Source organism: Linderina pennispora (genome assembly GCF_002104995.1).
Source record: "Linderina pennispora strain ATCC 12442 chromosome Unknown DL89scaffold_13, whole genome shotgun sequence".
Lineage (NCBI taxonomy): Eukaryota > Fungi > Kickxellomycota > Kickxellomycetes > Kickxellales > Kickxellaceae > Linderina > Linderina pennispora.
This window is the reverse complement of record NW_024468261.1, coordinates 318,514-344,402: the sequence shown is the minus strand read 5'-3', so window position 1 is coordinate 344,402 and position 25,889 is coordinate 318,514. Positions and strand designations below refer to the sequence as shown.

Sequence of the window (25,889 nt, the reverse complement as noted above, 5' to 3'; positions counted from 1 at the left end):
TGCCATAGGCTTCACTCAGACGCCGGGAGTGCATAATGTGGCATCTTTGAAACACAATTCCAGGCGCCTGCGTCCCACCTGCCGGCTGGGCTGGGCCAGACCAATCTGCGCAGACAGCACCCGCATATTCCATGCTGTCGTTCAGCCTATAGCGTCTGCTACTACCTAAGGCGCATGTGCGGGGGGTATGCCTGCCATTGCGCATGAGCCCACATTGATTTATGCCACACGGGCTGGTTATGCACTTTTTGTATTTGATTGCAGAAAGACGCCCCTACTCGACCTGGACGAACGGGTTCGCAATCTCTTCTGATCCGTCTGTCGGCGAAATGAGAATGATGCTGGGCCCGCGCAGGACCACCAGCCCGACCTTGCGCGTTGTCTCGGCCTGCGCCGCCTCGCCATTGTCGTGCGCTACATAAATTATACTATTAGTGTGCGTGGTTTACTCGCCGCCTGCAGGCTCCTTTGCTTGCACGCTTTCCTTACCACGCAGAGTTTCCACCGCATCGTCAAGCACAATGTTCATCAGCTGGTCGAAGCCCTTGAGTACGCCGGTGACTACATGGTGAAATACAGTTAGTATCAGCCAGCCTGCCACGCTCCATCCACCACTGTGGTTGCTATTGGCCTCGTACCTTCACGGCCGCCCTGGAACTTTACACGAATACGCTTGTCCGAGTATCTGTTGAGGTCGAAGATCGCGTCACGCTTCCTCTTTTCCTTTTGCTCGCGCTCATCGTGGTGTCCATGGTTGTTGCTCCGGTAATTCCCGCTGCCACTGTTGCTGTTGAAGTGGCCGCCGCCGCGCTGGTTGCCGCCGCCTCTGTTGTAGTACCTGGTGCCGTCGCGCATTGCTAGTGGGTTGCTGAGCTATACAAGGAATGTCGCCTGGAAAAGAAGAGAGCAGGAATGAAGCTGCGAATTGCGGCACTGCACACCCAACTGCCACCCCTGATTCGGCAAGAAATCAAATCAAGCGATCGACGCGGGCTGTCTGTGCTGACAGGCGCGCTTTCCGCTGGGTGCAAGGGGGGTCAAAAGTTTTTTCCCGTCTTACCACACTCGGCAGACACGAGCAGGACTGAAAAGGCGTAGAAAAAACATCCCAGCATCGCATTTCCCCTCCCTTTTTCCTCTTTCTTCTTTCTTTCTCCCGCTGCTACAGCCCTTTTCGCTTTTTGCTTCAACCAAGCAGCATTTCTTCAAGCACACCGCCCAGCCATTAGCCATGCCGATGGAATCCTAGCCAGTGGATTGATGTTGTCGAGGACAAGTTCAACTACAACCTGGACCACTTTGTCATCCCCGACCACTACCAGCACGATGTGAAGAGCATTCTGATCCCCCACGGTCTCATCATGGACCGCATTGCCAAGCTGGCTCAGATCATCACCTCCGAGTACGACAACGAGCGCATTACTGTGTGCTGTGTGCTCAAGGGCGGCCACCAGTTCTTCAGCGACCTGATCAACTACATGAAGAAGGCCCTCAACAAGCAGGGCAAGACTCTGCCCCTGACCCTCGACTTTGTGCGCGTCAAGAGCTACGAGAACGACCAGTCTACCGGCGATGTCCGGATTTCGTGGACCGAGAAGGAGCTCAAGGAGCTCAAGGGCAAGGTAAGCTTCTCTGTCACCATGATCTCACCTCCACATGACTTCAGGCATGCGATGCTGTGCACGCCAATATCCAGCACATGTGGTTGAGGATGTGCACCCAGCTTCATACAAGCTGCCGAGCGCAGCCAAAAACGCCTCCCCCTATCCGGGAATGATTAATGGGTGGTGTGAATGAACAAACACCCGATTATTTTTGATTGTGTCCTAATTTGTAAACGTGGGTACGTGATTGCAATTGTAGAATCTGCTGCTTGTCGAGGATATCATCGACACGGGCAACACAATGAAGAAGCTGCTGGCCACGCTCGACAAGTACGAGCTCAAGTCGCTCAAGGTCGCCTCGCTGCTGCTCAAGAAGACCCCGCTGTCGTGCGGCTACGTGCCCGACTATGTCGGCTTCGCTGTCCCCGACCTGTTTGTCGTTGGCTACTGCCTCGACTACAACGACATCTTCCGCGACCTCGACCACATTCTGCGCTATCAGTGATATTGGCAAAGAGAAATACTCTGTCTAAACTGTTTCGGCCAGCCTGGTCTCTCGTTTTTCTCTCGCCTCTTCACCGCTTACCAAATACATACTACAAAATTGGCGGAGACCCAGTGCCATGATAGCATTAGGCGGATATTAGGTTGCTCTTTGAGATGCAAAAAAGGAACACATGCGCACAATGGCTGAATGCACACCAATACATGGAGGTGCATGTCTCGTCATGTGACTGCTATGGAACAAAAACCACGATGCCTGGGCGAGCGGAAAGTGTCTGAGATGTTCATTCACACCCGGGGCAGAAAGACACCAGGAAACACAAGCTGCTGCACTGCTGCCGCGTATGCAGCACTGTGGGCGGGCATTTTCTTTCCTACCCACAGTGACCATGATGAGCTCACATGCCCTTCATATCGCAGTGTGCGCTTGCAGCATTATGCGTGATAAACTGCTGGTGCCTGCTGTGTTTGCGCATGGCTCTACAAAGAAGCGTGGCCGCCCATTCGCCTGGGCCTTGGCGACGCAAGCTTTGACAAAGAAGCCCCATCCCAGCTGCGGCGTCCACATGGCCGCCCCCGTTTACCACGCCATTTCTTCCGCCAACAGAAAGCGGGCGGGCTTGTTTTCCCACTCAGAGACAGGCTGCCGAGGACGCAGGGGCGCACGGTGAACTCGGAAAACTGCTATTATTTCACGGTGTATCGAGACGTCTTGCAGACAGTAGCAAACAGACTATGGAAGAAAAAACAAATACAAAGGGGATATGGAATAGGGAGGTGGGTATGTGTGCTCTGGGCGGAGTTTGAATGAATGTACAGGGGCGAAACGCCGTGTCTTTGGTCTGGTCGAGGGGACTGCGCACTTTTTACAGCGCCGACATCCCGCTGCTGCTGCGTCTGCTGGGCGTGGAGCTGCCGTCACAGTCGCTGCTGCTGCCTGCCGCCCATGGCTAGCAGCGGATCAATCAGGCGCTTCAGCGAGCCCATCAGGCCCGCCGACCCGCTGGTGCCGGGCATGTCCTCGCTGTGTCCTGCGCTGGATGCGCGCCTCCAGGCTGCGCTTGGCCTCGCGCTCGCGGCGCTCGATCTCTGCGCACTCCTCGTCCAGCAGTTTGCGCAGGTCGGTGAACGACTGGTAGGTTGTGATCGGCTCGCCGTCCTCAAAGTAGCTGTTGGCCATCGAGTAGAACGCCGGCGATGCTCGTATCGACGACAGCTGCTTGACGCGGCGGCGCGGCGGCTGTTCCGAGAGAGCAGTGTCTGTGGAAAGCGCCATTAGGGAAAATACAGAGGGGCAAGGGGTGTGGTAGGAAGGGGTGAATGAGGGGAGAGGTTCTGCAGGATGGAAAAATAGTGGCCAGGGACTGGCCGCGGTTTATATAAAAATCGGGGTTCACAGTGCCGGCCTGCCCGTAGAAAAATTGGGCAGAAAGGGCAAAAATAGCGGCGGGCGACACACTGCTGGGTGGGTTTGCGTCAGTTGGGAAAGGCAGCCAGCAGCCAGACTCGGGCCTGTGTGAAGCGGCCACCCCATTCGCCGAGCCGGAAACTGGCCCTCGCAGGCTCCCCGCGGCTTGCCTGGCGCTGAATCGCCCAGCTGAGCTTCCTTTGTCTGCAGCAGCGCTTTGGGGCGCGGCTGACCCGCCAGCCAACCACCGCGGGAGGCGATCAGTGGCGTGCCTGAGCCAGCTGGCTGACACCAAGCGCAGGCGCGGGCCACGGCTTCTGGGCCGGCTCGGCGGCTCCACCCAGCAGCAGCAGCCAGGATCTGCCGTGCCCAAAAAGGCACTGCGTCGTCTGGCGACAGCAGACAGGCACATCTGGCACACATCTGCCGCACATCACACACAGCACAAATTGCGGGATCACGCCTATATTACAGAACGAAGAAATTGTCGATATATACACGAGGATGGGAAATGAAAAGCTGAAAACCGGTGGTGGTTGCGGTGGTCACGGCCGAGCAGAGGCAGGCGGCAATTAGAGGCACGCTGGCGTGGAAACAACGTGGTGCTGTGTCCGACCGATATTGGCCATCTGCCCCTGGGAGGCGCGCCACGAAGAAACAGAGTTTTGTCGCCACCGAGGCTCGGGATCCGCCCCGGGCCCAGGGGGCTACTGCCATTACTTTGCATTCCACAGGCGCTGGCGGATGGACGACCAGTCGTCGTCGGACCACTGTGGCTCGGATGTGGACGGCGACGATGTGCCGCTGCCGCCCGCAGAGGTGGTTGTCGAAATCGACGACCCACCCGACGGGCTGGACGAAGATGGCGGGCTGGACTGGTCAAAGATGCTGGGGTGGAGCACCACATCAAAGATGTTGGTGGTGGTAGACATGGCCGAGGGAAGAGTGCGGAAGGGGCGAGCAGAGCAGAGGAGAATGAAGCGGGGGTCTGGGTGGTGGAGGAAGGCAGGCGAGGGCCCTTTTATCGTTGAACAGGCCGCAATGGCTGGCTGGCTGGCTGGCTGGCTGGCTGGAGGGATTGGCAGCTGTTACGCGCAGTAAGAAAAGGGGGTGGTTAAATGCTGGCAATTGGAGGAGAGAACAGGTTGAATGTGCGTCTGATGTCTGCAGCAAAGAATGCGACGGCACGCAGCACCAGCAGGTCTTGTGGTTCTCGCAGGCAGCAGCACAGCGAGCAAGGCGGGATGGGTGCGAGGAGACAAAGAGGCAGAAGCAATGCAAATGCACAATATCTCCGGCTGGCAGTGCAAGTATAAATAACGGCGAAAAAGAACAAGAGTGGCCAAAGAGGTGAGGGAGATGTTGGTTTGGGGAGGAATATTGGTGTGGTTGTTGGTGGGGGTAGTAGAAGCAGGACGGCAAAATGCAAGTTTGTCCAAAGGCAGCTGCTTTATAGCACACGGTGCTTTGCGAATGTGCCGCATCCCTGAGTCTGCTTTCCCCTGCCCTCGCAGACCCAACCACTAAAACTTCACAACTTTGCGCAGACGCTTTTGCGAATCTCATCAATTGTTGGCTCGGCAACAGACGACTGTCCACATCCAATGGAGATGTTTGGGTGGGGTAGCTCAAGCGAGCCTTTGGCTGCCTGATTTGCAGATGGCGATGTAGAACGACCTGCTTTTAGCCCTTGCCAGCCACGTGAGTGGTAGAAAATGGCGGCTGAGGATCATCTCAGCAGCGCCAACCTGCTGCTCTTGGATCTGTCGCAAGAGCGATGGCAGCATGCAAGCGTGCGTGGGTGGCAACACTGTGGCAGAACAAAGCGTCATTTAGCCCAATGGGACTGACAAGAGGAAGCATGGCGCCCGCACGCCTGGTCCCTATGCCTGCTTTGGGCATAGTAGCATGATGCCTGCGCACACTTGGCAAACGGCACAATGCGTGTAGAGGAAGTGCCGTTTGTTTGGTTCCTGAATTGGCACTGCCGGGGGAGACACAAAAGGATAAGTCACTGCGGAATACTATAGGTCCTCCATGTGGAGGGGTATGTGCTGCATATGCAGGTAGGCTCAGCCGACGGGTATCAAACGATTGGTTGAGGGTGCCCGTGGCTGTGCTGCGAACTGCTGGCCAATTACCAACCAATATATCCAAAGCCTACATCATTATCCCTTTTGAGGGCACATATGTACATCGCCTGTGTAGGCCGGCTTCCATACAGAGGGTTAGATATGAGCAAGAGCTGTATCACCTGCTAACTCCCGGAATGTATTCTAGCACACTGTTGACCCAACCCTGTTTGCGGTAGAGCTATGCAAAAGTCGCCAGTACTAGCAAGAACCGATAAATGCATTAATACAAGGGATGCAGATTAAATAGACGTACTTCTGATGTCGTATGGTGCATGCGCAGGGACCTGTGGAATCCAGCTGGATACCCCAAAGTATGACTTGCAAAAGCCCCCTTCTCCGCTGGCGGAAACAGCTAAGTAGCGTACGCAGTACCTTGCAGATTGCGACACCGGATAGAGAACTCAGTCACAACGGCCTTGAAGCGATTGTACGAGCGTGTAGAGACTGCCTGCTGGAGAAACAGTTGCTTTTCCTTGTCATTCACATGCGCCGACGGGAACCCCTGTCGGGCCAAAAGCTCCGACATCCAGGTTCGCGTCATGGTTGGGTTGTTTTTGACCATCGCAAACAGCAGCTCCGAGAGATTTGCCAGCAGCGAGCGGGGATGCGTGCCGCCGATGCCGCCGATGGCTGTCTGTAGCCACGTCTGTCCATACTGCCTCCACAACATGTGAAATAGCTGTTTTACGGGTCCTTCTGACTGTGACTCGTTTGAGAGTCGTGTCAGCGCTGTGAGGAAGTACGCGGTTGGCTTCAGTGCCAGGCGGTTAGGAATCGACAAGGCTTGTGCGCTGAGCTCGCATATCCGGGCCAGTGCCGGCGGACTGATGTGGACAAACAGGTTTGGCCGAGTTTGCAGCGACTGGGTGCACAGGTCAAATACGGCTTCGTTGACATTGGGTAGCTGGTCGACTGCTGTCACCACATCATCGGCTTCCCTCGCAATCCCCAGGATTGTGTCATCAAGCACACGCGTCAGGATAGCACCAAAGATTCGGTCGGTCTCCTCGGCCCCTGGCCGTGTCGGCTGCCAGGGGTTGACTTTGCCGGTAAACACCTTGATGAGTTGTGAGATCGACTGCAAAAACATCGGGCACTGCTCTATCCAACGCTGTGCATAGACTGTGCTTCCGGTGTTCTGCATGACAACCAGCCCAGACCAGGCCTCGCCAATCAGCGAGGTTACTTGTCCAAACGGGAGCTCAAAGGCGTGCGGACCTCGCCGGGATATGCTATTCACGATCGATAGCAAGCACTCGAGCAATACGTCGGGCATGAGCTTGATGTCGACATCCTGATGGCCAACCCGCCAGACCTCCGACACTACAACATGATTCATGAGGACCAGCAGCGAGCGCCGGAATTCTCGCAGCCCAGCAGACCCCTCGTAGCAGTGCGCTGCCTGCACAAGAATATCAACTTCCTCAGGGTCGCCCATCAACGCCCGCTCTTCGATGTCGTCTGCAAACTCTAGACCCCGCGCCAAGGAATCGACGAGGTTTAGATGATTCAGCAGAGGTGTCCAGTACGGCTCCAGGTCTGTGAAGCTGGTTCCACGCGGCACCGACTCTAGTAATGCCACGTCGCTGTGCAGACGCTCGATAACCAGCGAGATCAGCGGCTCAACAGCAGCTGGCTGCTGCTCAGGGGCCAGCGCCATGATGACTTCCGCAACTGGACTCAAAAATGCGCTTTTGCTCACGCGGCGGCACCGTTGTCCCAGCCAGCAGCACCTCGCGCGCCAGTTGGATCATGCTATCCGAGGCTCCAGCCAGTTGGTCACGGCAGCTGTCGCAAATGCTGCGAAAGGCTTCCACCGCTTTGGACACCAGGGAGTGCTGATTCAGACTTGACGTCACGCACGGGACCACGATCGGCAGCAGCTCAGGGTGGCTTTTCCACCACTCGCCGTAGGCACGGATGAGTGAGAGCAGGCCCGACTTTATAGAAATGAGTCCCCACTGGGCCGTCCGTGTGTCTGCATCCAGGCTACTCTGCAGTAAGGGGAGGAATCGCTGGGATAATGTCTCGGCGGCGAACAGGCGCGGCAAATGCACGTTCTCTGTGTCTGGCACGTTCTCTCCGATACTTTTGAGTGCAAACAAAATCGCGCCCAGTGGTTGCCAATTTTCGAGACTGAATGTAGAGAGTGCAGTCAAGGCTTCGTCAACCAGGATCGCCAGCATCTCGTCGCGCAATACGTAGTATGTCGTCGCCAGCGTCTCGCCCACCTCTCGCTGGTAGCTCAGAAACCGTCCCTTGTCTTCCTTGTCACCATCAAGCCATGTGCTGGTGGGTGGGTATGTGGCCTTGGTGATCAGCGCCTTGAACACCTGCAAAAACACGCTTCTGACCGACTGACGAGTCTGCTCTAGCTTTGCTTTGTCAGCCTCTGCATCTCCAGTCTCTGGCTCATACTCGGCCAGGGCCTCTTGCAGTAGATACCAGATCTCGAGAGAGCTGCCGCTAATATCCTCGTCAAATCCGTGGTAGCCGGGGAACCGCGTCAGGTCCAGCATGATCTGCAAGTATGTCTCTATATGCCTGGACACCGCGCTGTTGGTGATGTTATTGACCAGGAACTCCATATATACCTCACCATATGAGATGAGCGGCAGGCACCACTGCAACGCGGCGTGGTCGTCATCCTCACTAACACAGCGGCTGATGGCACCGATGAGCCAAGGCTGTGTGTACTGCTCCAATACCAGTGTGCTGATGGTTTTCCCGAACCTTCTGGCCATTGTGTCATTGCTGAGCATATCATCGAGCGTCAGGATAGCTGCTTCAACTTCGTCGTCAGTCACCTGTGACTCGGCAGGCAATGTGGTACTGCCCAACTGCTGTGCTGCCAGCACGCATAGCTGCTTGATGGTCATATCTACCAGCGGGATGAACAGCTTTTCCTCCTTGATCCCATACTGCAGCCACTTCAAGATAGCCTTCCAAGCACGGGTGCGCCATGTCGGATCGTGTCCCAGCTGCCGCACATACTCTGGGGTATCTGCTGCTGTGCTGATCTCTGGGTCGGTAACGCCCCGTGCAATGTTGGTTAGAATGCCAAAGACCATTGGTAGCGACTGTGAAATATCTTGGTTGAGCCGGGCAATGCGGTTGGACGCAAAGCTTATGTTGAGCAGTTCCTCGGGGAACAGCTGCAGAATATCGACCACTGCGTACCCGACATGTACGCTATCAATGCCGGTCTCATGTGCCATACGGAGTAGCTCATCGACAACCGTGGTCAGGAAGTTTTCCCACCGGTCAGGAATCACCTGCAATGCGTATACAACCAGCGCCTGGTTGACTTTGTTGAGCACCGGCAAGGGCCCCACACAGTGCTTGATTACCAACCGCAGAAGCTCATGTTGCAGGGCGTCCTGCCGCTCCTCATCCAGCGAATCCCTATACGCATGCAAACCCGTTAGTCGCCTACTGCCTCGGAAAGAGAACGCGATGGAAACATTGCTGCTGAGTGAGTGCAGGTGGCTCTCCACTTACCAGTCCTTGGCTATCTTGTTTTGCAGCGTGTGGGCCCCAAAGAAACGACAGTTGACACTCTACAGGCGAAATAGCCGTTGGTGCAGGAGTTAGAAGACCAATAATGCGCGAATGCATGCCGGGTGCCAGATTCCCACCCCTACCTCTGACGACAGCAGCGTAAATGCAAACTCCCATGGCCTCGGGCCGCCTCTGGACCTGTGGCAGAATGGCAAGTGCCTGCTCGGTTGGAACGCTGAGACCCTGCGCCAGCTGCTGGAGATTTATGCCGTCAATGCTCATTTGCGCAGTTTTCAGAAGTCGACTAGAATAAAGCGTTTAAGACACAGGCAGGAAGAAAATGCATTATTGACGACACCGCACCTGCCACACTGAATTGGTGCCATGCACTGGGCGGCGAGCCCCCACCCTGAATGAGCCGCCGAGCCGTGCGCGGCATTTTTCTTTGCTGCTGAGAAAATTTGGAGGATTCCAATTGATGGTCCTAGTTTATGATAAGACAGCGTCCGGCCCAGTTTCGGGCTGCACACCACTCTGGAACCTCTCTTTACTCGCCTCTCATTCTCCTTGAAATTAGCACGCATTGACAGCCCGGGGATATTCCTCAGCTCCTGCACCTTTCTTCACACATAGATAGAGATAATGCTACGCTCACTTGTCAGAACTACCAGCGTGCTCAGCCGCATGCACACACCAGCCAGCCGCATGGCCGGATCCTGGCTCGCCCGCACAACTCCAGCTGCCACAAAGCCCAGCATTCCCATGTACCAGCAGACATCGCAGTTCAGCACCACATCGCAGATTATGAAGCAGGTTACTGTCACGTTCATCGAGCCCGATGGCAACGAGGTCGAGGCGACTGGTGAGGAGGGTACCAATCTGATGGAGTTGGCGCACGAGAACGATGTGGAGCTGGAGGGCGCGTGTGAGGGCGCCTGCGCAGTGCTCGACATGCCATGTTATCTTGCCGGAAGAGATCTTCGATAACCTCGAGGAGCCAACTGACGAGGAAAACGACATGCTGGATCTGGCATTTGGACTCACAGACACGTCGAGGCTCGGGTGCCAGGTCGAGCTGACCGCCGAAATGGAGGGCATGCGGATCAAGCTGCCGTCGGCCACCAGGAATTTCTATGTCGATGGCTCCAAGCCGGCGCACCATTAGAGATACCTTGAGGCTGTAGAAAAATAACTCGTGAGGGATGGTGAAATAAAGAAACGATGATTTCTAAAACCCATAGCGTGGTCCTGAGGTCTATTAGATGTGGTCTCTCGCTGATCCACCGCTTTTTCCTGCTGAACTCGGTGCTGTCCTTAATATCTACACCTTGTGCAACGCTCCTATTTCAGAACGCGACAATGAGCAACAGCAATGCGCAGCCGGTCAAGGTTCTGGTAACTGGATCGGTTAACGGCGGGCTGGCCGATTTCTTTGGCAAAATCAAAAAACTAGACGCAAAGTACGGGCCATTTGCGGTTCTGTTTATTACCGGCAACCTGCTTGACAGCGACCCCAGCGAGGACGAGGTCAATGCATTGCTGAGCAACGATATACCCATTCCGCTGATGACATACGCCATCATTGGTGACCACAGGCTGCCTGAGCGAGTCCTGTCCCGCATCGAGGCTCGATCGGGTGAGGTGTGCCAGAACCTGGTGCTCCTCAAAAACCACGGCATTCTACAGACATCCGAGGGTATGAAGGTGGCATACCTTAGTGGCCAGCAGCAGCCCGAGCTGCAGCAGCCTGAAGACAACAGCGAAGACAATAACGAGTACGAGGCTGCTGATGACAGCGACGAGGCCAAGGTGGCCACTATGGCTGAGTCCAATGAGTGCACGTACACCAACCAGGACATGGGTGACCTGCTCAAGCAGGTGGTTGTGGAGAACAATGTGACGGCCGAGACGACTGGCCCGCATCCCAGCATTGATATTTTGCTCACCTTTGACTGGCCGTACGGCATTGGCCCCGACCAGCCCGAGCCCGAGCATGCGTCAAACAAGATCTCATTCATTAGCGCCACGACCAAGCCCCGCTACCATTTTGCTGCTAGCGAGGGCACGTTCTTTGAGCGCCAGCCATACAAGTACAGCGACAAGATCAAGGTCGGCAGCGGCTCTAAGTCTGCTGGCCATTTCACTCGGTTCATTGGTTTAGGATCGGTTCGGGGCCGTAGAGAGAAACAACGAGTAAGTAGTAAAAGTTTTGTTTTGTGATTGCTCCAATCACTCAACATGTGCCACGGCATCAGCCCAACTGCGCGCACAGAGCTGAACCAAAGCCTTGCTTTGCTGCTGAGACTCTGAGTGCGACCTTCTCTTTCCCAAACCATCGAATTTTGACCGCCCCCCCCGATACCTTGTGTGTAACCCTTGCTTTTACACCTCTCCCATTGCGACGGTGCAGCTGTGTTTGTTCAGGCATCCGTGCCATGCGTAATAGAGTGGCATTAGTCGACAACTAGCTCCACTATTGAGCTACTATCACCACCCGTATACTAACTGTCGCTGATTTCCATAGTGGTTCTACGCCATGAACATCATGCCACTGCAGAGCTCGAATTGCGGCGATACCAGTCCCAGCCAGGTGCCGGAAAACAGCACCGAAAACCCGCACAGGGCGCACTTCCCGTCAAGCAATGGCATCATGAACAGGGAGGAGCTGCGCAGGATAATGGCCTCCATAAACTTGTCGGGATTCCAGCTAGGCATACTTCCAAAGGGAAAGCCTCGGGGCAAAGCGCGACGGACCTGACCTTAAGAGGCAAAAGGGCGCCCCGCCCCCACTCGACTACACTTGCAATATATGCAAGGTTGGCGGCCACTGGATTAGAGACTGTCCTGAGAGACACCAGGCAGAGCGCAAGCCCAGGAGCGAGATCCCGCCCGAAGGGTATGTCTGCTACAAGTGTCGGAAGCCGGGACACTGGAAGGAGAAGTGCCCGAACCTCGACATCGCGAATGAACCTGATCAACATTGCGCAAACCTGCTGGTTCTGCCTCTCGAACCCGAATGTCGACCAAAATCTCATCGTTGCCATTGGCGACGAGGCGTATGTTGCCATGGCCAAGGGCCCGCTGGTAACTGGTCCTGCAGGCGTTCAGAGCGGCAATTCGACGGCGTGGGAGCAAGGAGAAGTCAGCCCGATTCCGGGTGGTGGCCACGCCATGATTGTGCCCATCGAGCATGTGTCGAGTCATGCGCGACATTCTATCAGGCGACCAGCAGAACGACTTGAAGAACGAGACTAGCCAAGTGGACCCAGTCGTTGACTGCCCTCTACGCCGAGTACGACTGCGTGCCGCTCATGTTCGAGGTTTGCCGTTACGCGCCACATGTACACACCGCCATCCAGGCTATACCGATTCCGAGGACCAAAGTAGACCAGGTCCAAGCCTTACACTGGATTCCATGGCCCGCGAGGACAATCTGACTGACTCAGAGCAACTATCCGCGCGACAAGAAGGATGGCTATGTGTGGGTCAGCACACCAACCACGGGTGCCAAGCCGACATGTGTCAAAATCCCTGCAAAAGAGAAGAGGTTCAATTTGCAGTACGGACGGCGCCTAGCTGCCCGCATCCTCGGCATCCCGAGCAGAGAGGATTGGAAGTCGTGCACGGTTTCCTGACAAGGAAGAGGCGCGTCAGCGTGATGCGTTTATCAAGGTGTTCTCAAAGCACGATTTTATGAGCGGCAAGGATTAGGTGTTTCTTTTACTGCCCACTGCTAGACTTTGCTCTTGTATACCGCAGGGGGTACTTTGGCTCATATAGATTTATTGAATATGACTTTTATTTTCGCACTCTGGACCATGAGCAGGTGGACATTGGTGTTCCAGGGTGACACTCATCATAGCACTGATGACCTATTTGTACTGGACAAGCGCAGCTATGACCTTATTTCCCGCTAGGATTAGATATGCAAACGATGTGGGAAGATATAAATAGGTTTTGGAAGAGGAAGGAGCTTTTCCACCCTGGGACCGAGCAGCGCTGGTAGTGGAGCTACTCATTGAATCAGCTGGCATTAAGCCTTGACTCCGAAGCCGACAGCATTGCAATCATGAACCAACACAAAACTACATGTATAGTATATTGTAGTACTCTGTCAAAAGTAAAGTCGTAGTTGCCTATTGCGAGGAGAATGCAGCACAAATAAGTATGCAGATTTAACAAGCGAACACGGTGCTACTCTTCACATTTCATTAGGGCACCCTGGCTAAACAGGCCAGCCTAGTGTTCAGCTGTATCTCACTCACTACAATGTGGAAACAAGTCAGGATTGTGGAGTACTGCATGTAGCAGCTCATTATTATGTGCAGTTTAAATGATAGTAAGGGATACAATTATAAGCAAGTGGGGTGTTGGTCCTCTAGAATTTTTAGATGCTCTGAAGAAGGCATGTCCGATATGACTTCTAGTGTTTAGAGCGAGATGCAGTGTTGGCAAATAGGGTCACCGACGGTAGAAAGTAAGGATGGGAAGCGTTAAATGAGTACCAATAGAGATCCAGGGTGGAGAAGAGTAAGCCTATCTGGCTTGTTACTCTCATCCAGATCTAAAGCAACTCAGGCACTAGAGACATGGAGCCGGTGGTCCCAGAAGGGGGAGTTTGGGTCGCGGTGAGCAGTATAGAGCCAATGTATAATCTGCTGTGGCAGCACTGTGTATGAGCGGGCGAACATCACCTCAGGTGTGAGGACATGGTTGCTCATTGCTGTTCCGACATGTGCGTGGAATACTTCCAACATAACAAGACCGTGTGGCACATTTACATTTGGAAATGTTTGGTGCCAAGGAATAAAGCCAACGACTAGCTTTATTTAGATCAATCAGAAATACCGCCTGAGCATGCAGGAATCTTGAGGCAAGCCGTCAAGTGCTTGTTCGCTATGTGTCAATGAACAATAGAGTGAACTAGGATGAATTCATGAATGCCTTAGCATCCAAAGAAGGCTTAACGGCCATGGCACCAGCGGAGATTAGCAGAAGCGAGGGCGTACAGGGTCGGGGTTTCCTTCACAGGCAAGATATAGGTGTAGATCATTTACCATTGTAAGGAGACCGGCTTGTGACTTCACAGTCACAAGTCATTTTTATCATCTTCAAGCACCATGCGATTAATGAGTGCAGCTAATAATATTATCACCAAATGATGTGAATTATGATGAGGGTGACACTAGTAAGAATACCGGTCATGTTTCAATCCAGCAGCTGCAATAAAAGGAATGGCCTACCAGAGCCTCCAGACATGGGTCCCTCGCTACGGTACACAGCTTCACTCTGGCGATTCTTTTCCCTACTACACCACCATTCTTTCTACATCTAGCATTTAGCTAACTACTTGAACTACTTCGTAAAATGGCCCATCCTTAGTCTTCCCGGCAATAGGCTGTATCACTTTACCCCAGAACGTGCGGACGAAGCTTTGAGTGCTACGCGGCGTCTCCCACTGGTTGCTGATGCAGCCCATGGATACGAGCGTATACATACAGATGCCTTTCTTAATAGACTCGGCTTTTATGAGGGCCTTCAGCCATTTCTGGCTCAGCATGCAGACACTTTCAGACGAGCTACCGATCTACTCTTATCCCCCCGCTTTTTCCCTAACAATTGGGGCCATTACAATCATAGACGAGGTCATCCGCGGGGCTCAGAAGCTGATGTAGCGGCGTGTCTGTTGCGATACTTGCAGCTTCTCAATGGCGAGGCTGATCCTAGCATGACAGATGAGCTCGAGAGGCGTGCAAGACCGGTTCTGAGAGAGATGGAAAGGATTATGGAAGATCAGCAGTTTGTCATTGCGGACCACCAGGATGTCGCAGTTGCTGGTGGTAATCTTAGACCAGATCTCGTTATATTCCATAGCCCACCGCCTGGCATAGCGAGGATAAATGGATTCCGTGGCTGGCCCAGCATTAGGCTGATTGCCGAGGTAAAGGCTACACCGAGGTACTTTACCAAGACGAACATGCTCGACACACATTCGGCGGGATTCGGACAGCTGTGCGATTACGGGTATGAGATTCTAAACCACCAACCCACACGTCGATTCGCACTACTTTTCTTTGTTCATGGGAGGCAAGTCGACCTTATTGCCTTCATACCTGGCCAGGTTCTTCATACCAGCATTGGGAGACTGGTTTCATGCAGATACGGATAAAATCACTGCTACAATGGGGATTATATCCTATCTGCTCTCAAGGAACGCGCGGAGATTTGGCTATTTCACAGATTACGACAATGAGACAATTGGCTTCCGGTTCGACAACCCATCCACGGCTGGAACAACAAGATGGACCCCCGCGCCTCGCTATCACACGTTTGACAAGCTGCTGGTGAGCTGCTCGACAATGATTCGAAGAATGGTGGAGGGTCGGAGCTGATACTCAGTGGGTTATTCCAGTCTTGTCACATGGACAATCCACTGAGTGTCAGCTCCGACCCTCCAGCCATTCTTCGAATCATTGTCGAGTCAGTTCGGCAGCAGCTGTCCAGGGCAAATGGCCTGTTGTCAGACGATGATCTTATTCTGAATTCGGGCTTGAGGATATTGATGATGTGACTTTACTTGTTATTCAGCGGCTTGCGTGCAGGGCTGTTTACTAGGGCAGATAACACGTCCTTTGCAGATGCTGCAATACCGGTTTCCATATACCATCCCAGGGTTCGGCTGAACTTCCGCCTAACATCGATATACTGCAGCTAATCTTTGATGGGACAAGCATTCGCCGCCTACGTCATTTATTTGCTCAAGACGCCATTGTTGAACAAGTAGCTGTGCTTCCTGCGGGTGACGACGATGGACCAGGCAGCCAGTCCCACTTCGCAAGTGACGACGATGGACAGGCGGCTGCTCCAGCCACTCCTACCCAAACTAGAAGCGGTCGGGTGTCCCGTCCACCAAATCGCCTTACATATGAATATGATGGCGGTTCTACGAGTTACTCAAGAAGGACTTGGATATTAAGTTTTTATTGTGCGAGCAATGTGATTTCACTTTTATATAGATTGTTGCACAGCAAAAGTTACACCAGACCATATCCTTTGGTATGTTCACGTTGAATATCATGGTTTGTACACCGTTGCTATTAGTCATCCAATAATGTGTGTTGACTTTAAAAATACTGAGGAGAAAAGGGAGGATGAGGCTGTTTCAGCCCACCATATGCTGGTGAGGGTTTGGGTTTATACATGGTGGTGCAGGGCATGGGGTTGCCCTAAATGTCAACAGTGTATAATACACAGTATTTCATATGTAGAACCAGGAGCCATTCCTTCTATCGGCACTCATAGTAACCTACAAATTAATAAACATAAAGAATAACGGTATCTGCCTAAGAAGACCTAAATCAAAGTGTCTGGGAAAAAGTACTAGGTAGCATGCTCCCCTAGTAGTATATTGATAAAGCAAATCGTATGTGTTCAAAAATATATTTGAAAACCAGGAGGAATCCCCACTGCTACGAGCCAGCAATGGGTATTTAAGCAAACTCCGAATGGGCATGCAGAGCCTTTACCTAAGCTGCGCACAGCCCTTGGATAAAGGTGCATCACTCTCAGCGAGTGTGCCACCTTGGAGTACAGCAGGACAACCCTAGCGGCATGCCATATATCGTATCATCTCACTCTTGTTGTAGGTCTGTTGCGTTTGTTAAATATGTGATTTTTTGAAGGTGATGTTTAATACTGAAGAAATGAGATAAAAGAGAAAAGAAGAGCTGTGCAAGCATATTTTCAATGTGGCCGTTTGTGCAACTCATCAGAGGCACAATGTTATCTCCACTGTGTAGGCTGTAGCAGGGCTCTTGCTGGCATCTGGCTTGCCGTTACCTGGTTCATCTGGCATATTGATATCAAGGAGATCCATGGTAGGTGTGCAACACTATGTATGTATACTCAAGGCGTGCATATGAGCACCAGCGCCCTTCCATGGCCAAAAATGCTGCTATTTGAAAGAAACAAGAAAAAAAAAAAGTAAAGTGGATAGATGGAAGACTAGTGGTGCCTGGGCACCTTGTGCTGGGGGGCATGCTGCTCAGTAGAAGAAGCGCTAGTATCAGAGCGGCTAGACAGCCTGCGCTTTCTGAGGAACCTGTTAGAAAACCGAGCTGGATGGTTGTCGGCGCGTTTATCCCAAGGTCTTTGACTTTCAGGCTGGTCGAGAGAAGACGTAACCCATGCACGACCGTCTCTTAGCCAAAGGAGCTCGTTCACAAGATCATCTGTAGGCTCGCCTTTGTAGTCAAAGATGACGTACTCGAGACGATAGCCGAACAAGTCTGCCACAATGATGCCACGGTCTCGAATCGTTGGAATCACACCAGAGGGTTTGGGTTTGCAGAATACCGTCGACGTTGCCCCAGGTGCGGCTAGATGTGGGATACCAGGAAAACAGTGTTAGTTTCTCATCGGTATACTTATTCTAAGTTCCACCAATGAGTTCAGATGCCCAAAGAGGGTGATATCGTCAGGAATCTTAAGTGGAAAGTCCAGGTAGATATACTCTCCATCACCAGGGCCAAACAGCCAACCAACGATATTCACCGGCTGCGCATAAAGAGCTGCAAGGGAAGACCCCTCTTCACCTTGGCTCGGGTGAATGAACTTGATGTCCTTTTTTCCATCAGTCCAAGGTGGAAAAGCAAGCCAAATGTGTCTGGCAGCTGAAGGATGAATGCCAGTCGCGTAATCGTTGTGGTCAGCGAGCTCTTGCTGGTGTCTTCGAGCGAGCCAAGTGCTGTACTCAGGACTCTGCCACGGGCAAAGACATAAAACGTCGCATTGAAGTCGTCATCGATGTACAGCGCTGGGATAAACGTACGCGCTGTCTGGAGTCGCCCACATACCACGCACACAGGCGCACATCTTTGCCATGTCCTTGTCCTTGCTGGCGTCAGTGACTAATCCGTGTCCTGAAATAACCACTGGCATAAATATATGTGCCAGGATTACTCGAAGGCGACCTCGATCATCATTGAACCCTTTCTCAGCATAGCTGACAATGAGACCAGGCATCAGGTCAGTGTCGACGATGGGACGCCAGTCGTGATTGATGATGTCATGGTACGCCCTGTCCTCGGGAGCAATCTCGTCAATGAGCAAGTGGAAGTAGTTGTCGATGAAGCGCACAAGCTCGCGTCTGGTGCCTGTTTCACGGATGAACTGAACCTCCTTGAGAACCTCCTTGGTCTGAATCTTTTCGGCGAGCCCAGATAGTTTAGAGCCTTCCAAGTTCTGGAACTCGACAAAGTCGTTCTGGTAGCCAAGCAAGCCAAGCAGACCTGGGAAGTCCACGCTCATCATTTTACTGACTACTTCCGACCTCCACTGGTCCTCCATGTCCAATGTTGGTTTCTTGCCGACTTCGACGACAACAGGATGGGGGCGGATGAGCCGGATCATTTCTCTCTTTTCTGCAAAGTCTTCATACGGATCATAGGTCTCACGCCAGGGATCGTCTAGCGCTATTTCTCGAGGTACACCTGATGCCATTTTGAATATAGAAACTTTTGAAAGCGACGAACAAAAACTGCAGAGAAGAGATGGGTGCTTTGTTGCTGCGCAGCCTGCGTGCTACTTTTGCTTACTTTAGCTATGATTCAAATCAAGCAATTGATGAAACGCTAGGGAAGAGACAACATGATCAGGTGGCTTTGTTGGCGTTTTTGCTTGATGATGGCCTGAGCTAATTCCACTGATTGGGAATGAAGATACTAAAGCAACGAAGAAAGCCGAGCTTATCTCCCAAGCGAGAGCAAGGCTGATGTGATGCTGCATGCGAAAGAGCGCCATTTTGGCAATATAGCCATCCACAGACTCCCTCTTACTAACAAGAGAAGTGTTGTTTGATATCTACAGGCATACTCCCGATGAAACCAATGTACCGAACTACCCAAATTCTTTGACGCCCTGGAGCCCTGTGAGAATCTCATGACGTGTACGGCACGTGGCATGGAGGACACACAAGCATATGTGGTAGTCAGACTGCAAGGCTCTGTAACAGATTGCTGCTATATTGACTCTACGTTCCAAGCCCATGGCACATCTGATCATTAACGCCGTATGGATCCTCTCCCTTGGACAGACATTTCAGGCAGACCTTGGGAACTCATCTGTAGTATAAAGCAATAGAGGGCATTTGTTTGGCCTCTCAGGTGTACATTTGCCTTCCATTGAGCCATTGGCATTGTCTTCACCAGCTCCCCGGCTATCCAGCGGTAGAGGTGTGCTGAGCACCAGCAGGGACACTTAGCCTGTTTATGCCTGCTGCGAGCGGAAGTCCATAGAGCCAATGCAGCCAGCTCACTTTTCCTACCGCTTGATATATTAACTTTATCTTGGCGCTGCCACTCTTCACTCATCAAGTAGGCGCTTAGTGACATCAGTTTGATGAGCCAACTACGTCTTACTCCCTTTCTCATGAATCACAATGCGCGGATATTGCCTAGCATCTGAAGGGCCTAGGGGTGCATCTTTCACCGGGCTACCGCGCCTGCTCTCACTCAGCGCACCCCCCTGGATGCAATTGGAGGCTTCACACGTACGTACTTGCTACGCAGATTTGCCTAGCACTCTACCTAAACAAAACTTCTATTTATACATCGGGTCATGGGAAAAGGACATGAGTGGGTCAGAACAACAGCCGCTGGCGGATCACGGGGGCAAGTCTGTGCTGGGCAATCTGTGGGCAAATCCATTGAGCAGGAATATTGGGCATGCAAGCAAGCTGCAGGGTAAAAATAGTCTTGGCAAATATTGGTCGCCTACTCTTCGCTGCGCCGAATATGTGAGAGGGGAAGTTCTTTTGTCGCGGATCGCTTCTATTTTTCTGGGCCGAGCCGAGGTGCACATCCTCCGGCACAATCGCTGGCATCTCACGCATCGCATAAGGCGGCGCAGAGTGCGGAACACCATTGCGGCCCGCTCAACAGTCGTGCATCGCTTTCCGTTACCATGCAATTATCGGGCATCACTGCACAAACGGCGGTGCCGCTGCTTCAATCAACCGAAATTTAGCTTGATGTCCCGGCTCCGAAGCTCAACAATGCTGTGGTCCAGGACCAATGCGGTTCGCTCCGCCACCCGGGCCAAGCTGCAGCAGCGTAAACATTCGCTTCGTCGCTACCGGCCTGTTTTCTTATTTAATCCAGTACTCGGCTGCGCCGGACACCGGCGAGCTTTGCACAATACCTCGCTGATGTATATATATAGCGCAGGCCAAAAATACGATCTCTTATCACCTGAAGGCTTCGCCACTCGGCACGGAACTTGAAGCAAAAATACTCTTCCTGTCCCCAAATGGGCGGCCCCAACAGCGACTAGAAACAGGTTTTGTATTTTAAACTCGCAGCTCTTGCGCGTGGCCAAGCTCCGCAGGCGTATGTCAAGTGCGCCTCCGCCTGGGGACATATAAAGGTGCGGCCCTTGGCTGTATAGGCTGGAATCTCCATTCTGAACATTTCGGACTTTCTTGCATTATACGTGCTCTTTTTCTCCTTTCTATTGCGTTCTTGCTCTAAAGCTCATTTGGACCCACTGTACATCACAGAACCATATAGAACCGTATATTCTCTAACAAAAGTCTACTAAGATGAAGCTCACCGTTTCTATTGCCACCCTGTCCCTTATTCGCCACCGGCATCAATGCCGATGACGGATACTATGCAGTGTCCTCGGCACCTGTCTACAACACCGAGGCTCCGGTTTACACCACCCAGGCTCCCTGCGTATACGACTGAGGCCCCTGCCTACACTACCCAGGGCCCTGTGTATACCACTGAGGCTCCGGCTTATACCACTGAGGCCCCTGCCTACACCACCGAGGTTCCCGCGTATACGACGACTACTCCTGTCTACGAGACGACCCCTGTCTATGAGACCACCTCTGCCGTCTATGAAACGACTTCGGCTGTCTATGGGACCACAACGCCTGTCTACGAGACTACTTCGGCCGTTTACGGAGACCTCATCAGCCGTTTACGAGACCTCGTCTGCTGTCTATGAGACCTTCGTACTGCCTGTATATGAGACTTCGACTCCTGTCTACGAGACCTCGTCAGCCCTGTCTACGAGACCTTCGTACTGCCTGTCTATCGAGACCTCGTCGGCCTGTATACGAGACTTCGACCCTGGTCTATGAGACCTCGTCGGCCGTTTACGAGACGTCGACTGAGTGCGAAACCTCGGATGTCTACGAGACCTCCTCGGACCCTATCTACGAGACTTCGACCCCTGTCTACGAGACCTCGTCGGCCTGTTTACGAGACTTCGACCGAGTGCGAGACCTCGGATGTCTATGAGACTTCGACTGAGTGCGAGACCTCAGATGTCTATGAGACTTGCGAGGAGTCTACCACCGAGGAGACTTGTGAGACTGAGACCCCCATCTACACCACCAAGGGTCCCATTTATACCACCCAGGGTCCCGTCTACACGACTCAGGGTCCTGTCTACACGACTCAGGGTCCTGTCTACACGACTCAGGGTCCTGTCTACACGACTCAGGGTCCTGTCTACACGACTCAGGGTCCTGTCTACACGACTCAGGGTCCTGTCTACACGACTCAGGGTCCTGTCTACACGACTCAGGGTCCTGTCTACACGACTCAGGTCCCGTCTACACGACTCAGGGTCCTGTCTATACCACTCAGGGTCCCGTCTATACGACCGCAACTCCGGCCCCTCCTGTCTATACGACTGCGACTCCGGCTCCTCCTGTCTATACGACCGCGACTCCGGCTCCTCCTGTCTACACAACTCAGGCGTGTGTTCCCTCGACTGTGGAGGTGACGAAGGTCATCACGGTTACTGAGGTTGTCGTTGTTCCCACCTACACCAATGTCCATCCTACCGAGACCAGTTACCGTTATTGTAACTCAGGCTCCGCCCCTTCCCCCTGTTTACACTACCAAGGTCTCGCCCCCTGTCTACACTACTGGGGTCCCTCCTCCTGTGACCTACTGACTGCGAAGAGGATTCCGACATCTACACCACCGAGTGCGAAGAATCCGACGTCTACAAGACCTCGTTCTGCTGTCTATGAGACTTCAACCAGAGTGCGAGACTTCGGATGTTTACGAGACCTCGTCTGCGGTTTACGAGACCTCGTCTGCGGTTTACGAGACCTCGTCTGCGGTTTACGAGACCTCGTCTGCGGTTACGAGACCTCGTCTGCGGTTTACGAGACCTCGACCCCTGTCTACGGGACTACCTCAGCTGTCTACGAGACTTCAACCCCTGTCTATGAGACCTCCTCGGCCGTCTATGAGACCTCAACTTCTGTCTACGGAACCTCCTCGGCTGTCTACGGGACGACTACCCCTGTCTACGGAACCACTTCGGCTGTCTACTGAGACAACTACCCCTGTCTACGGAACCACCACGCCTGCCTACACCTCTGTGCCCTCTGCATACAGCTCGGTTGGCTCAAGCGTCTGGTCCGCACTACTAATTAGCAAGTGTCGTTTCTCTGGACTATAGCAGTGTGCGACTATCCGGCCATTTTCATTATGAATTCTTTCCTAACTTTATCATCTGAATAATATGTATCTGCCCAATATACACTCTACATATGCCATGATATGTAAAATAGCCGTCCCCCAATAGCGCTTGGCCGTGTGTCTGTTGAGCACCAGAACGGTTGCGTGGATCCCAGGCTTCATGTCCACACCTCGTAGAAAGGTGGCTGGCTGAACGGAACACCCTTGCGAATTCGATGGTTAGCAGCGGACTTTCTCTTCGCAATCCGCTTTGGTTGCCCGCAGAACAAATGTCGCTTGCCAGTTTTTTTTACGGAGGACTACTAAGGTGCTACATCGTCCTCTCAGCAATTGCCAGCTACAAGCTAATCCCACGGCTTGCTATCCTACTGCTGCTGCTGCTGCTGGCGTGCTGCTCAGTGGCTGCAGCTAAACCTGCTGTGGTAAGCAGGCGTGACCTCCTGCGGACGCAGCCAATGTCCTGCAAAAATGCGCCTGGCTAGCACAGGTTGTCGATGCACGGCCCTGCACACTATTTGCTCCGTGTTCCCATCCGACTGCCTGGTTTTATTCAACAATAGCGTCCCAATTTCCTCTCTGCTAGTGCTAGCAGACAAGGGATGACCGGGCAAAAATCAGCCCGTTTCGCCCTTGATTTCTTGCGCACTCAATAGTTGGTTGTGCCTGAACCCAACAACGGGCACTGATGGCCGTGCATCTAGCCTGAACATCGATTCAATTCGGACATATCCTGGCGGCCATGGCTGGCGCCTATCACCTACATTTCTTTCTTCTGTCCACTTTGACTGTTTTTAATCTTGCCACCCTTCTAAGCTTATCTTAGGCCTGCCCCCAAGTTTATTGCTGCGTGGATATATATCCCAGCCTCTGTATATTCACACACTTGCTACACCTGTCGTCCTTTGTTCATAATCGCTAAGCTTGTTTCTCGTGTTAATCGCCTTGCTTATCAGACACCAGACAATGAGAATCTCCACACCCGTTTCCTGGCCCTTTCCCTTGCCGCGGGCGCTCTCGCCAGCGTAGATGTCGACCTCAACATTGGTGGTGGCTATGGAGGCGGCTATGGCACTGTCACCACTGTCACTCAGACGAAATGGAAAACAACCACTGTAACCTCTGATGTAACCCATGTTGCAACCCAGGTGGTACCAACTACCATCACCGAAGTTGTCACCAAAACCGATATCCAGCCTACCACCATCACCGAAACGGAGACTAAGACAAGCACGGTGACGCAGGAGGTCACAGATGTCATTACTGAGACGCGGACCGTTGAAAACACCGTCCATGATACCACGACTGTGCACGACACCGAGACGGTGACGGAGACAGGCCGTCCAGACAGTGGACCACACCAATACCGTGTCTGAAACCGTCACAAAGACAGAAACCGTCGTCAACACAGACACTGTCCACGATACCGAGACCGTGACGAAGACTGCGACCGAGACGGTTGAAAACACCAACTACGTCACCCATATTGAGACCGTTGACCATACCGCCACCGTGGTTGATACTGTAACGGAGACCGCGACCAAAACCGAGACCGCGACCGTTACCGACACATCGGTCAGCGTATCCACTGGCACTGTCACCGAGACCGTTGTCGAGACATCCTACGAGACCGTGAACCACACAGATGTCAATACTGTCACCGATGTGCAGACCTACAACTGCGACCGAGACAGTCACCGATACCACGGTCGGAAACAGTCACTGATACGCAGGTTGAAACAGCCTTGATTACGGTTGAGGTCACCTGTCACCATCTCTGATGTCCTCACCGACCTTGTCACCGAAACTGTCACGGCCACAGTCACCGATACGGTTACCGACACGCAGCTCGAGACCATCACCGACGTGCGCACCGACACTGTGGTTTGACACAGTTGTTGACACACAATTCGAGACTGTTGTGCAGACCAGCGTGCAGACCGTCGTAGAGACCGACATTGAGACCGTCACTGAGCACCAAACCCTCACCCAAGTCGAGACTGACGTTGACACGGTAATAGAGACAGCCACAGCTACGGTCACAGCCTACAGACTACGTTACAGAGACAGGCGGTAGCTACGAGGACGGTTGAGCAGACCGATGTGCAGACTGAGACGCAGATTGTGACCCACAACGGCACTGTCACCATCTACGTCACCAGGACTGAGACTGTGGTTGATGATGGCGAGTACTACACCGAGTTTTGCGACTGCTCTGACAACGGATCCGTGTGCGGGGCTTGATTTGCTCTCCTGAAGACGTTATCGGTTTTCGACCTGCCGCAGTTCCAAGTGCGCCTTTCTTGCCCACTCACGATTTTTTCTAATTATTTCCTGTTTATTGAAGTTGTTGATTCGAGGAATTCAGAATGAGGTTTGCTGCGTTGTGTCGCCAAGGATTAGCTCGTCGAATTGCCCAGCAGGTCATCAGCGCTGGCTATGAAAGGAGCTTGGGCATCGCATGCCGCAACTACGCTGGACTTGGCTTTCGGCCTTTGGGTGCAGCTGGCGTTCGCTGCGTCAGCACATCAGCGGCTTACCGGAGATGCGGAGAGAGCCCTCCAGCAGCAGCCCCATCCGCATCTACAGCACCCACTCCAACAGAGCCTAGCAAGGGCAAGAAGCGGCAAGCGAAAGCCCCGGCTCCAGAAGTCGACCCGATCGATCTCGTCGACCTACGGGTTAGCATAATCACCAATGTTGAACCACACCCGGATGCCAACAGCCTGTACATATTGCAGGTCGACGTCGGAGAGACAGACGAGGGCAGCACTCCGACAACCCGCACTATTGTGAGTGGGCTGGTGAAGTTCTACAAGGCCGAGGAGCTGCTGCACAAGCGAGTCGTCGTTTTCGCCAATATCAAGCCGTCAAAGCTGCGCGGAATAAAGTCAGAAGGGATGCTACTGGCTGCAAGCAGCATTGATGCTGACGAGGTCGTGGTCGAGTTGCTTGAGGTGCCGCAGAACGTGGTGCCTGGAGAGAGCGTGGTTGCTGCGCCAGTTGTCAGCGATGCAGGATCAGAGGAGGTCACCAAGTCAAGGCTCCATAAAACCACGCTGAAGAACAAGAATATCATCGGCAAGTTTATCAGCGGCCTGCTGTTGACGTCTGGGACGGCAAGGTACAATGGCCGGCCTTTGCAGACAAGCCAGGGCATTGCTGCCAAGCCAAAGACTATGCTCAGCGGCAAAATCTCGTAGAAAATCGAATGTATTACAAAGATATGCGG

General features: G+C 53.1%; 11 protein-coding genes across 11 annotated transcripts; 6 read left to right on the top strand and 5 right to left on the bottom strand.

Moving 5' to 3' along the window:
- Window positions 1-274: 274 nt before the first annotated feature.
- Window positions 275-855, bottom strand: DL89DRAFT_226194 (U6 snRNA-associated Sm-like protein LSm7; the record flags this gene model as incomplete). The annotated part of the gene is made up of 3 exons (XM_040884796.1): window positions 275-414; window positions 490-561; window positions 639-855. The coding sequence occupies 3 exons, from the start codon at window positions 853-855 to the stop codon at window positions 275-277; spliced, it is 429 nt and encodes a 142-aa protein (XP_040741088.1).
- A 57-nt stretch (window positions 856-912) lies between these two features.
- Window positions 913-2,109, top strand: DL89DRAFT_294940 (hypoxanthine phosphoribosyltransferase 1 (Lesch-Nyhan syndrome); the record flags this gene model as incomplete). Its single annotated transcript, XM_040890574.1, has 3 exons — window positions 913-995; window positions 1,250-1,622; window positions 1,864-2,109. 3 exons carry the CDS (start codon window positions 913-915, stop codon window positions 2,107-2,109), a joined length of 702 nt encoding a protein of 233 aa, XP_040741087.1.
- Window positions 2,110-2,923: 814 nt separating this feature from the next.
- Window positions 2,924-4,266, bottom strand: DL89DRAFT_53444 (uncharacterized protein). The gene is made up of 2 exons (XM_040891786.1): window positions 3,165-4,266; window positions 2,924-2,963 (listed from the first exon to the last, which is right to left on the bottom strand). The coding sequence occupies exon 1, from the start codon at window positions 3,926-3,928 to the stop codon at window positions 3,269-3,271; it is 660 nt and encodes a 219-aa protein (XP_040741086.1). The 5' UTR covers window positions 3,929-4,266; the 3' UTR covers window positions 2,924-2,963; window positions 3,165-3,268.
- On the bottom strand, window positions 3,967-4,918 carry DL89DRAFT_269588 (uncharacterized protein). Its single transcript, XM_040888356.1, has one exon. The coding sequence runs from the start codon at window positions 4,446-4,448 to the stop codon at window positions 4,233-4,235; it is 216 nt and encodes a 71-aa protein (XP_040741085.1). The 5' UTR covers window positions 4,449-4,918; the 3' UTR covers window positions 3,967-4,232.
- Window positions 4,919-5,748: 830 nt separating this feature from the next.
- DL89DRAFT_269587 (uncharacterized protein) lies at window positions 5,749-9,475 on the bottom strand. The gene is made up of 4 exons (XM_040888355.1): window positions 9,324-9,475; window positions 9,153-9,211; window positions 7,327-9,056; window positions 5,749-7,283 (listed from the first exon to the last, which is right to left on the bottom strand). Exons 1-4 carry the CDS (start codon window positions 9,432-9,434, stop codon window positions 6,004-6,006), a joined length of 3,180 nt encoding a protein of 1,059 aa, XP_040741084.1. The 5' UTR covers window positions 9,435-9,475; the 3' UTR covers window positions 5,749-6,003.
- Window positions 9,476-9,956: 481 nt separating this feature from the next.
- DL89DRAFT_278989 (ferredoxin) lies at window positions 9,957-10,317 on the top strand (the record flags this gene model as incomplete). The annotated part of the gene is made up of 2 exons (XM_040889541.1): window positions 9,957-10,058; window positions 10,096-10,317. 2 exons carry the CDS (start codon window positions 9,957-9,959, stop codon window positions 10,315-10,317), a joined length of 324 nt encoding a protein of 107 aa, XP_040741083.1.
- Window positions 10,318-10,511: 194 nt separating this feature from the next.
- DL89DRAFT_294936 (uncharacterized protein) lies at window positions 10,512-12,863 on the top strand (the record flags this gene model as incomplete). The annotated part of the gene is made up of 7 exons (XM_040890573.1): window positions 10,512-11,261; window positions 11,677-11,846; window positions 11,878-12,048; window positions 12,095-12,346; window positions 12,403-12,472; window positions 12,599-12,711; window positions 12,761-12,863. 7 exons carry the CDS (start codon window positions 10,512-10,514, stop codon window positions 12,861-12,863), a joined length of 1,629 nt encoding a protein of 542 aa, XP_040741082.1.
- A 1,546-nt stretch (window positions 12,864-14,409) lies between these two features.
- On the top strand, window positions 14,410-16,382 carry DL89DRAFT_259680 (uncharacterized protein; the record flags this gene model as incomplete). Its single annotated transcript, XM_040885712.1, has 8 exons — window positions 14,410-14,426; window positions 14,535-15,176; window positions 15,274-15,496; window positions 15,565-15,632; window positions 15,791-16,137; window positions 16,169-16,208; window positions 16,254-16,332; window positions 16,365-16,382. The coding sequence occupies 8 exons, from the start codon at window positions 14,410-14,412 to the stop codon at window positions 16,380-16,382; spliced, it is 1,434 nt and encodes a 477-aa protein (XP_040741081.1).
- A 721-nt stretch (window positions 16,383-17,103) lies between these two features.
- DL89DRAFT_269585 (uncharacterized protein) lies at window positions 17,104-18,691 on the bottom strand. Its single transcript, XM_040888354.1, is given in 5 exon segments — window positions 17,104-17,461; window positions 17,481-17,565; window positions 17,595-17,824; window positions 17,905-17,985; window positions 18,008-18,691. 5 exon segments carry the CDS (start codon window positions 18,651-18,653, stop codon window positions 17,157-17,159), a joined length of 1,347 nt encoding a protein of 448 aa, XP_040741080.1. The 5' UTR covers window positions 18,654-18,691; the 3' UTR covers window positions 17,104-17,156.
- A 352-nt stretch (window positions 18,692-19,043) lies between these two features.
- On the top strand, window positions 19,044-19,766 carry DL89DRAFT_269584 (uncharacterized protein). Its single transcript, XM_040888353.1, has 2 exons — window positions 19,044-19,157; window positions 19,195-19,766. The coding sequence occupies exons 1-2, from the start codon at window positions 19,092-19,094 to the stop codon at window positions 19,282-19,284; spliced, it is 156 nt and encodes a 51-aa protein (XP_040741079.1). The 5' UTR covers window positions 19,044-19,091; the 3' UTR covers window positions 19,285-19,766.
- A 1,038-nt stretch (window positions 19,767-20,804) lies between these two features.
- DL89DRAFT_294934 (uncharacterized protein) lies at window positions 20,805-25,860 on the top strand (the record flags this gene model as incomplete). Its single annotated transcript, XM_040890572.1, has 15 exons — window positions 20,805-21,113; window positions 21,145-21,215; window positions 21,259-21,394; window positions 21,426-21,770; window positions 21,812-22,000; window positions 22,135-22,173; window positions 22,218-22,316; window positions 22,346-22,483; window positions 22,515-22,597; window positions 23,682-23,964; window positions 23,996-24,375; window positions 24,418-24,538; window positions 24,573-24,695; window positions 24,752-24,886; window positions 25,264-25,860. The coding sequence occupies 15 exons, from the start codon at window positions 20,805-20,807 to the stop codon at window positions 25,858-25,860; spliced, it is 3,048 nt and encodes a 1,015-aa protein (XP_040741078.1).
- Window positions 25,861-25,889: the final 29 nt, after the last annotated feature.

Excerpts from the sequence above, each read along its gene's own strand:
- DL89DRAFT_53444 (XM_040891786.1), bottom strand. The coding sequence starts at position 3,928 with ATGTGCCTGTCTGCTGTCGCCAGACGACGCAGTGCCTTTTTGGGCACG.
- DL89DRAFT_269588 (XM_040888356.1), bottom strand. The coding sequence starts at position 4,448 with ATGTCTACCACCACCAACATCTTTGATGTGGTGCTCCACCCCAGCATC.
- DL89DRAFT_269587 (XM_040888355.1), bottom strand. The coding sequence starts at position 9,434 with ATGAGCATTGACGGCATAAATCTCCAGCAGCTGGCGCAGGGTCTCAGC. Across the intron at positions 9,057-9,152 it reads AACAAGATAGCCAAGGACTG|GGATTCGCTGGATGAGGAGC; the intron begins GTAAGTGGAGAG and ends GCATGCGTATAG. Across the intron at positions 7,284-7,326 it reads AAAGCGCATTTTTGAGTCCA|CTGCTGTTGAGCCGCTGATC; the intron begins GTTGCGGAAGTC and ends AGCAGCAGCCAG.
- DL89DRAFT_269585 (XM_040888354.1), bottom strand. The coding sequence starts at position 18,653 with ATGGCATCAGGTGTACCTCGAGAAATAGCGCTAGACGATCCCTGGCGT. Across the intron at positions 17,825-17,904 it reads TGCCCGTGGCAGAGTCCTGA|CTGCCAGACACATTTGGCTT; the intron begins GTACAGCACTTG and ends TTCATCCTTCAG. Across the intron at positions 17,566-17,594 it reads TTGGGCATCTGAACTCATTG|AAACTAACACTGTTTTCCTG; the intron begins GTGGAACTTAGA and ends TATACCGATGAG.
- DL89DRAFT_269584 (XM_040888353.1), top strand. The coding sequence starts at position 19,092 with ATGACGTGTACGGCACGTGGCATGGAGGACACACAAGCATATGTGGTA. Across the intron at positions 19,158-19,194 it reads TAGTCAGACTGCAAGGCTCT|CCCATGGCACATCTGATCAT; the intron begins GTAACAGATTGC and ends CTACGTTCCAAG.